The sequence below is a fragment of the Glycine soja genome, chromosome 20, assembly GCF_004193775.1.
Source record: "Glycine soja cultivar W05 chromosome 20, ASM419377v2, whole genome shotgun sequence".
NCBI classification, from domain to species: Eukaryota; Viridiplantae; Streptophyta; class Magnoliopsida; order Fabales; family Fabaceae; genus Glycine; species Glycine soja.
This window is the reverse complement of record NC_041021.1, coordinates 36,485,308-36,495,767: the sequence shown is the minus strand read 5'-3', so window position 1 is coordinate 36,495,767 and position 10,460 is coordinate 36,485,308. Positions and strand designations below refer to the sequence as shown.

The window sequence follows — 10,460 nt, the reverse complement described above, 5'->3', positions numbered from 1 at the left end:
ATTAATTAAAAATAATTTGTCCAACAAATATATAAGTTATATATCAAGAATTGACACAAATGATGTGACACTTGGTAATAGATATAATGTGATGTGATTAATGTTAAAATTCTAAGAGATTTCAATAAAATATCAATAATTACTGGAAACACATTATATTAGATTATGAAGAGAGATTGTGAAAAATACATGAATATATCATATGAACGGAATTAACAATTATAAGAAACAATTGATTTGATGATTTTACTCAATTAAATTAATTTTTTTCTTTGTTGTGACCTTTGTTTTCTCCTCAGATGAGAAGAAGATAATATAATTTCTAAGTAAAGTACCAAATTAGTCTCTCACTCTTGGAGGCGTTGTCAATTTGGTTCCTGAGATTTAAAAAATATCAAAATGATCATCGACTTTACATTTTGTTTGTCAAGTTAGTTTCTGTCGTTAGTAGTTTCCTAACACCGTTAGTAAATGTGTGATGTGACACGTTAAGTGTCATCTGGACGCACACGTGGAACTTCTACATCAGTTTCTTCTACTTGCCACCTAAGAAGGGACTAAATTGACATTAAATGGACAAAAATGACATAATTTAGGTGATCATCTTTGCAGAATCTCTAGTCTCAACCTTAGACCAAAGTCTGGTATTGGTTCTATTCTACCTATTTCAGTTGCACCAACATCAATGTCTTCATCAATCCACGAAAAGAAATTACATCGATCTGCATCTTGCTGCACAACACAAAATACTCATGTTCAATCTTGCACAAAAATTAGAATACAAAAAACAACATTAACGTTACTTACTTGTGGTAATGGGCAAGCATAAAACAGCCTCCCATTATTCTTTGTCGTCCTTGCTGTTCGAATGGTAGCTCTTCTACGACAATAGCAAAGACGGTTTGACGTGACATTCTCCCTTGTGCTTGAATTAGCAGACATGGTAGACCACAAAATAATAGAAGAAGAACTACAAAGATGGAGAAAGATGAATAGGAGAAGAATAAGAATTGAATGGGAGTATGAGTAGGAGAAAAAATGGAATGAAAGCGTGAATGTTAAAGTAGCCGTTAGAGTTTTAACATTTTGGGAAAAAAGATGATCACCTAAATTATGTCATTTTAGACCCTTTAATGTTAATTTAGTCTCTCCTTATGTGGCAAGTAGAAGAAACTGATGTGAAAGTTCCACGTGTGCGTCCAGGTAACACTTAACGTGCCACATCATATATTTACTAATGGTGTTAAGAGACTACTAACGACATGGACTAACTTGACAAACGGAATGTAAAGTCGAGGATCATTTTGACATTTTTTAAATCTTAGGGACCAAATTGACAATGACTCCAAAAGTGAGAGACTAATTTGATATTTTACTCTATAATTTCTTGATTTTGTGTATTAAGAACCACAACCAGCTAGAGTTCTCATTATTCATTAATGAACCAAACCCGTATCTACTTATTAAGTTTATATTAATTTTCTAATAATAGTCTAATAGGCTCATTAAATTAAATCATTTATATTGAATCCATAAAAAATATAAATAACTAATATAAATGTTATAATATAATATGTAATCCAAATTAATTAATTAATTAGAAATTATAAAATTCCTTAATAGTTAAAATAGGCAAAGAAAAAAAAACTTAAATTTCAATCCTTAATAGTAGATTTCACGTTTTTTTTTTATTATTTGAATGTAATTTTCTCTTTTCAAAGGTGTGTCTAAACAAAGTTAACATGATTACAATTGTAATTTGATTACAATTGTATTCCCAAGATTGTAAATGTTGGTTCATAATGGTTCCAAAACATTGCATGATAATTCGTATATTCTCCTGCTGCACAAAAAAAGAATCAAAGCATCCTGATAAAAAAAAAAGGATTCTGAAATTTGTTCTGGGCTAGGAAAGGAAGAAATATATCCAAGTTGTAACGACACAAACACATGGCGGCGAATTGCAGAGCAGAGCTGCAATAAGTAATGAGACATCATGAAACGCATTACTCAATTTAAGGTGGCTGCAGTTCGCAGAGGACCAAAAATGCGTCCACTTTTCGAACGAACGAGTCACAGCATATGATATGTGACTTCCAAAAACGGCAAAAGTACGAAAACAACGTGTCTGTCTCGTGAATGTCACCGCGCACGTGAAACCCACGTGCAGCGGTCAGGGTTTCTGTTCTTTCTGTTTCTTCGAATAATAGTCACTATATATATATATATGTTTAGTCAAGGGTGTCTCTGCACAGAAAAAAATAAACTCTTTATAAAATGGAACATGCAATGCACCAGAAAAAAAGATAGGAAGATCCACATGAATGGAGCCAAACCCCAAACAGTTAGTAACACACTAGTATATATACTCTTTGCTCCATAGTCCATACTGTCTAATGGGCCCCATTCACTCCACTGATTCCTATTTTTATGAAGGTGGAAATAACACCAGTTAAGTATTTCATTAAGTGGCTGGGTTGAGTGCTGATTTTTTTTTATAGTAAAATTTCATATTCAGGTAGCTACTGTGGATAAAAAAAATTATATAAAAAAATGTTATTAATGATGATCAATCAAGTCTTTTGACCAGTAAAATAAATGAAAAATAACTTAGCAATTAAAATTCAAGCTTGACTTGTAATCATAAATAAACAATTAATTAAAAAAAATCATGACTTAACTAAAGTTTTACCACTGAACATGTGAATTAACATGCATAAAATTATTTCAATTTAATTATTAAAATTAGGTTTAAGTCTTAAAAATATCTAATTGTCTTAAACACTTTTTTTTATTTTCTATAATAATATTACTCAAATTGAAAAAATTTGTCTAATGTAAAAAATACCTATAGTCTATTCTAATATAAACATAACCAAAGTTTTTTTATTATCAGTTTTTAATAAGAAAACAAAGTTTTTAGCTTTGCTCATTTAAACACAATTTTTATAAGGTTGATGATAAATCCCTTCTTCAACTTAAAAAATATTTTATAAATAACTGAATTTAGTTACACAGTTTACGACCATATAATGTAGTGAAAAAACTGCTATAAACAAAAGAACGAGTTACAAAAATAAAAATAAAAAATAATCTCAAGCAGTTGAAATAAGCAAAGTTTAGGGCATGGTATATCTTTTAAGAAAAAATGTTATATATTTTTTTCACAGGGAAAACATATTCATTTATTTTTCAAATAATCTATGAAATATTTTGTAAAAACACTATTTTATAATATTTTTGTAAAAATGTTCATTTATTTCTCTCTAAAATGTCTTCCGTTGATTTATGTAAAGAACTACAAGAAGAAATATTAATTTGGACAATCATTATTCATTAATTTATGCCAACACTATTTTGCTCTCTTTTCAAAGGACAGGCAGACATCCAATCCCTTGCCGATAATCTCGTTGACCCATAACTAATCCATTCCCTAATCCTGTTTTCGATTAATTCCCACTTTTTCGGGGTCCTTCTCTGTTAGTTTATTATATTTTTTAAAAAATAAATCTTGTTTAGGTGGTGGTCCCTACACTCAATCTAATTAGTTGAAAGTTGATGATAGTGTCCAGATTACTACTAATAATCAAGTTATCTAAATTAAAACTAAAATGCATCCTGAGAAAATGGCGACAATAGCCTCCGTACCATAATGTTATCTTTGCTTAAAACAAAGGGCACGAGGGAGATCCTAGTGACATTTAAATAAGGGGGGACCACACTAGCAATTTCTTAGATTCTACCTGATGACAATTGACAAAGGGCCTTTGAATTCTTTAAGAAAACTCCAATTAATCAAAGCACTCGTCTTTAATCAATTAATCCTTTCTTATAATTTCAAATGATTATTCTAAACCCTTTCCTTATAATAATAGCAACAAATCCAAAACTCAAAGAAGTGAAACATAGAAAACCAGGAAAAGGACACCAGTCCTCTTCTGGCATGATTGCAGTGGCAATTTACCAAATATCAGAACCCACCACGCTCAATTAAACCATAGTCTTTCCAACAACGAAGGGAGGAAGATTGCTCTTTTTGTCAATTGAGAAATTTTTAAAAAGGTGATCATCAAGTCAATGACTTTATTAGTCTTTTAACCCTCAATTTACAAAGCAGAAATTCGAGTATTATTTTTTAAGATTATCTGCATCAAAGAGAGTCATTGTCCTAACAGGTTATAATGATACGGATATGATTTTGTTGGTTGCATTATGGATGCACTCATACACATACACACTTACCCAATTTTGCTAAGATAATATATACAAAGAACAAAACTTGAAAGATGACCCCTTCCTTTCTAAGTACACAGAATATGGACACGCACACAGACACATGCTCTTCCTATCCTAATGTGGTGTCACAATATGGCAAACCTACCCATCCATTAAGGGCACACAAGAGGATGGAAAATAATATATTCTCTAACCCATTTTATTTAAATTATATTTTTGTTATTAATTAAAATGTATTAAACTAGGTAATTTGGGATGTAATTTTTGTTATTGTTCTTTAATCAGACTTAAATTTTCATTTTGATAATCTGTGCAGTGAAAAATTTACATTAAATATTTTATTGATTACAAAAAAAATTAGGTAATTTGGATTTAGAGGACTTATCAAGCTAGGACCTCAAGAATTAATAAACACTTATAATATACATATATATATATATAGATTATTTACCAACATAATTTTTTATATCAATGTTAAAATTTGTATCTACATCTTTGTGAATATATGATTCATTCCTTACCCACTGAACCAATATTTGTTGAGAAATTTACATTAAATATCAGCAAAAATTATATAGTGAGATTTCAATTTTAGTTAAAAAAAAAACACCAAAAGAAATTGCATATATATGTTTTTTTTATCTCTCAAGGGCTAAAAACCCCAAATAAAAGGAGCGTGTGATCCACTCGCTTAAGAGGAGGGTGAGCGTTTGGTTCTAGAAGGGTCTGAGAAACTTAAACCACGACAACTTGTGACTAAACCATGGTTAGAACTTAGAAAGTAGAAACCCCTGAATTTCTCACTCTTTTCTGTTCCTGTCTGTTTCATTTGTGTCACTGCCAGACACTGCTTTGCTTTGCCTTCTTCCGCATTGCTTCTCTGCAAATCTTTCGCCACTTTCTGCATTCATTTGGGTCTTCTCTTTCTCCGAGCTGAGACACCTCTTAGGCCTGAAAAGATTGCTTTTTGATAACTTCCCAGTGCTTATGTGAACTGGGAAATGATCACCCCCACTCAAATAGCAGTGTTGCTGCATTTGGATTAGGAAAACCTCGTCGGTCACGATTCTCGAGGAGCCAAGGGTTTCCAAAAATTTCGTATCTTTTTGGGTGCCCATTTGAGAAGAGATCACTGGGTTTCAGCCTGAAATTATTGGAGTTACATGGGTTTCCCTTGATCTCAGCCGAGAATCATTGTCACTATTGTCGATGGAACTCAACTGGGGTGGTTGTGTTGTGTGTGCCAACCTGAATGCTGCTGATTAGGGAAAAAGAAAAAAGAAAAAAAGAAAAAAAAAGAATAAAAATAAGATCGAATCTTTTAAAGCCCCTTACTATACTTTGCAAGATTTGTGCATTACATACATATACTTATTTAATTATACATCAAAGTATTGTTTCTCCCTGACTTGCGATATTAAATATAAAGGGGTTTTATTTTTTTGTAAATTGTTGCTGTGATGCAATGTTATTGTAAACTTGTTTTCTTTTCCTTTTAAAAATCATAGCAAAGTATGAGTAGTATGACTTACGTCGGGTTTCTTCTATGTCTTTCTACTTCATTTGGATTCCAAAGGTTTTCGAGTTAATATAGTAGAGTATGCTCGATGCGACATTAGGGGGCTAAGTGCCCTTATTTTGATTTGAGGCCTTTCTGAGTTTTTGATACTTCGGTTCTGCCGATCGATTGATTCATCATCATGCCTTTGTATGAGTTATACCGGCTGGCCAGAGAGAAGCTTGGTAAAGAAACTACCAGCACACGTGCACCTGATCTATGTTCCTCGTAAGTTCATTAGCATAACTTGTTGTAAGCTTTTCATGTGTTTGAATTTTGAATTGTATTATTTTGTTTGTTTCTTTCTTAATGCTTTTTTGGGTTTGAAATTGGATGTGTAGGCCTGAGAATGATTTTTTTGAGCTAGTTTGGGAGAACGGTCAGATTTCAAGCCAGGGTCAGTCCAGTAGAGTTAGAAGGAGCCCCTCTTGCAAGAGTTTGCCATCTCACTGCTTACCATCTCACTGTCCCAAGGTCAGGGATAAAGATGTAGGATATGGTACCAACACAAGGATGGGAAAATTTGGGGATTTAGACTCTGGATTGAATGAAATTCCAATGTCGGTGCCATCCCGTGAAGTGGATTTCTGTCATGATGAAGATGTGTTACCTTGGTTGGATTATACATCAATGGATGGTTCCTTGCAACATGAATATGGTTCTGATTTCCTACATGCCTCAAACAGTTTTACTCTATTGGATAAAAAAAGTAATGGCAATATGGCGTTTAGGGATTCTCATAAAACTTCGGAAGAACAAGGGAATGTTTTCAAGGGTTCTTCAGCTGAACAGGTTGAGACTGCCAGACCTAAAGCTAGCACCAGTCAGTTATTCCCCCCATCATTGCATCAGTGTCAAACATCTTTTGTTTCTTCTAGATCAAGAGCATCGGATATAACTGAAAATAACAATACGAGTAATGCAAACCAGGATGTGTCTTATGGTGAAATTACTCATATTCTATCTTCCTCAAGTGATTTGTCTAGTGCAAAGGTGCAGAAGTGTGATCCACCTATTACTAGCAATGGTTCCAGTTCCACCATAATGAATTTCTCCCATTTTGCAAGGCCTGCTGCTATGGTAAGAGCTAATCTTCAGAACATTGGCCTGAAGTCTGGTTTGTCTTCAGCAAGATCAGATAGTATGGAAATTAAGAATAAAGGTGCTGCTGCAACTAGCAGCAATCCTCCTGAATCAATTCTTGTTGATTCAAGTGGTGAATGTTCGAAGGAACCGACCATGCAATGCCAGCAGGTTGTGGAGCAATCCAAGCCTGATGTGAACTCTTTGCAGCCAAAATCTGTTGAACAGAATGCTGTGCCTTCTAAGCAGTCAGAGCCTGCTAGTAAAGAGAGTGCCACAAAGATTGATCAAACTCCCAACCAAGTTCTTGGCGACAGTGGCACTAAAGGACAGACAGCTGCTGAAAAAAGTATGGAGCCAGCAGTAGCCTCTTCCTCTGTTTGCTCTGGCACTGGTGCAGACCAAGGTTCAGACGAGCCAAATCAAAATTTGAAGCGAAAAACAAAAGACACCGACGACTCTGAGTGCCATAGTGAAGTATGTCTTAGATTTATGGTTTTTTATCTGTTTAATAATTTTCTTACTTATCTTATAGTTTCCCTCCATAACCAAGAAAACATTTTATGTGAAGGATGTTGAGGAAGAATCAGCTGGTGCTAAAAAGACAGCTGGTGGGCAAGGAGGTGCAGGTTCCAAGAGAAGCCGTGCAGCTGAAGTGCATAATCTATCTGAAAGGGTGAGCAAGGCCATCTTCTATTTGTGCAGTATTAATTATTAATTATAATTATAAAACAACACATTTTCCCTTGAATCTTGAGTTTATGTTATTTCCAATTTATCTGATTATAATTTTTGCATACAGAGGCGAAGAGACAGGATCAATGAGAAGATGCGTGCATTACAAGAACTCATACCAAATTGCAATAAGGTCAGCTTCACTTTATCTGATTTTGCTTTTGTTAGGCACGCCTGAAAAACTTTGTAAGATTATGGAATGATGGTTAATGGTTACCTCTAATGATTTGAACTTGAAAACAGACAGTTATTGAAGTTTGTTCTTGTGGAACATGGAAGGTTTATCAAATCATCAGAAGTTACTACTTAAAATCTGTAGATTCAAACCTGAAGTTAGGCATTTTGTTTGAAGGGTTTATATCCTCAAATTGAATATAAACATGATCTTTCATTAAGTATATTGGTAATAGAAGTGGAAGATTAACTTAAACTATTAGAATACTTTGTATTTACATATATACATACTTGATTCCTCATTTATTTTGGTTTTTCTGACTTTGTATATATAAGGTGGATAAAGCTTCAATGCTGGATGAGGCAATTGAGTATCTTAAAACACTTCAGCTCCAAGTTCAAGTAATCTCTTCCCCCCTCTGACTTTGATTAAAATTTTCTGGTTATAAATGATATACCTGTAGTGTGAGATTGACTCCTATCTTCATATGCAGATTATGTCAATGGGAGCTGGTTTATATATGCCTCCAATGATGTTACCTGCAGGAATGCAGCACATGCATGCACCACATATGGCTCCATTTTCACCTATGGGTGTTGGCATGCATATGGGATATGGTATGGGTTATGGGATGGGAATGCCTGACATGAATGGTGGATCTTCAAGATTCCCTATGATTCAGGTGCCCCAAATGCAAGGAACTCATATCCCTGTTGCGCACATGTCTGGACCTACTGCTTTACATGGGATGGCCAGATCAAATCCTCCAGGATATGGGCTTCCTGGACAAGGCTATCCCATGCATATGCCGCCAGCTTCCGTGTTTCCTTTTTCAGGAGGACCTCTCATGAATTCACCAGCTCAGGGACTACATGCCCGTGGATCATCAGGACTTGTTGAAACTGTGGATTCAGCTTCTGCGTCTGGCTTAAAGGATCAAATGCAAAATGTTGACCCACAAGTTAAGCAAAGTACTGGTGGCTGTGACTCGACAAGTCAGATGCCTACCCAGGTATGTTAGCTAACAGATTTCTTGACTTTTTTATATAAATGTATCTCAGTAGCATATAGGTTCAGGATAAATAATTTATTTAGTTGATTTAATTACAACCGTCATGGAAGCATTAGCATATACCCTGACATGGTATCCAGTTTTATATATATATATATATATATATATATATATATATATATATATATATATATATATATATATAATTGCAAACATTGTTAAATCATTCTAAATATTCTGCTTAGTTTTCTTATATCACATATTTCCCTTGACACAGTTAAAAAGTGAAAAGTCCAGTACTCTATTTCTGCCCTTGTGCATTGTGTTACTAGACATTCTAGGTCACCTGAAATTCTCAAATTGTTCTAGTTTTTTAATTGATATTGTTCCTAGAAGGTGCGCCAGTGGTCAACTTTGTCAAGTATAGATTTTATGGTTTGATTGAATATTTTGAATTTTAGAAACTGAAAGGAACAAGTTAGAACATAAGATAAAAGTTGAAATCTAAAGTGATTATGTGGTCTTTTAGCACAAGTATTGGTGCATGCTGGTCCCCATGACCAATTTTCATTTCATATTAATGAAAACATTCTGGTTCCATTCTGTTATTCATGCTCTTGATGTATGTGTTTCTCTATTTTTTGTTATGCTAGTGTGAAGCAGCAGCTGTAGGATTTGAGCAATCTGCTTTGGCTCATAGTAGAGGTCATGCATCCAAGGCTAATGACAATGGAGCTGTTAATCCTGATCCTGGCAGATAACATTGTGTGATTGGTAAATCTTCTGAAAATGCATCACTAAGTGCATGCACGTGCACAAAGCCACATACGACTAACTGTTGAGTTGTACTTGCAGGTTATGATCGACAAGACCGTGCTCAATGGAAGTTTTAAAAAATGAGTCCAAAATCTCTTGCAGATTAGCACACAGGCTATATTTTAGAGTCATTGAGGTTAACCGCATCAAAATAACTACTGAATCCTAATTTCAGGACTCATTGCACGGATTTTGGCATCTTGAGCGATGCAACTCATTTGTACATCCACTTAGTAACCTGTTCAATCAATTTGCGTAGAAATTTTATATATCCTTACATATATGTATTCAAATGTTTGATCAGATCTTTCATAGTGATTCTTTGGATGAATGAAATAATAGTCTTTTTCTCTCTGCCCATGGCTATCTTTTTTGTCACCCTCCTAGCCCCGGAAAATTAATGAAAATGGGTACACTCTAGAAGCACTAACATACCCTATCATATCTACTTCATATGTTTGCTAAGGCCTAAGATATATGTTCTGTTTAACACAATCATTATTCTTTCCTTCTGCTGCCACTTCCCTGTATATACAATATATAACCCTTGAGTTTCTCAGGTATAGCTTTAGTTGAAGACAACATAGATGTTTTCAACTAAGCCACAGATTGTAAAAAATAAGTGGATGGGTATCTGGTTGTTTTCTACAGTAAGTTGGTCCAAGTAAGTCTGGTCTGATCACATATTATGGCCTCATTTAATATAATTCTGCTTTGCTTTTAATTACCTCAGGGTCATTTAAGTTAATGCCACACGCTTATTTGTGGGGAGGCTATTGTGTCGACAACGAGTAAAGTGTGGAACACATCACATTTTATTATTTTAAGGGTTCACAAGCAATAAT

General features: G+C 34.2%; 1 protein-coding gene across 1 annotated transcript; it reads left to right on the top strand.

Annotated features, from left to right (window-relative positions):
* The first annotated feature begins 5,004 nt into the window (after positions 1-5,004).
* On the top strand, positions 5,005-9,975 carry LOC114403093 (transcription factor PIF3-like). Its single transcript, XM_028365825.1, has 8 exons — positions 5,005-6,022; positions 6,136-7,354; positions 7,449-7,553; positions 7,680-7,745; positions 8,123-8,188; positions 8,281-8,799; positions 9,453-9,573; positions 9,655-9,975. Exons 1-7 carry the CDS (start codon positions 5,937-5,939, stop codon positions 9,558-9,560), a joined length of 2,169 nt encoding a protein of 722 aa, XP_028221626.1. The 5' UTR covers positions 5,005-5,936; the 3' UTR covers positions 9,561-9,573; positions 9,655-9,975.
* The last annotated feature ends 485 nt before the right edge of the window (positions 9,976-10,460 follow it).

Coding starts and splice junctions, on each gene's coding strand:
- LOC114403093 (XM_028365825.1), top strand. CDS start 5,937: ATGCCTTTGTATGAGTTATACCGGCTGGCCAGAGAGAAGCTTGGTAAA. Junction 6,023..6,135: donor GCACCTGATCTATGTTCCTC/GTAAGTTCATTA, acceptor TTGGATGTGTAG/GCCTGAGAATGATTTTTTTG. Junction 7,746..8,122: donor TCATACCAAATTGCAATAAG/GTCAGCTTCACT, acceptor TGTATATATAAG/GTGGATAAAGCTTCAATGCT.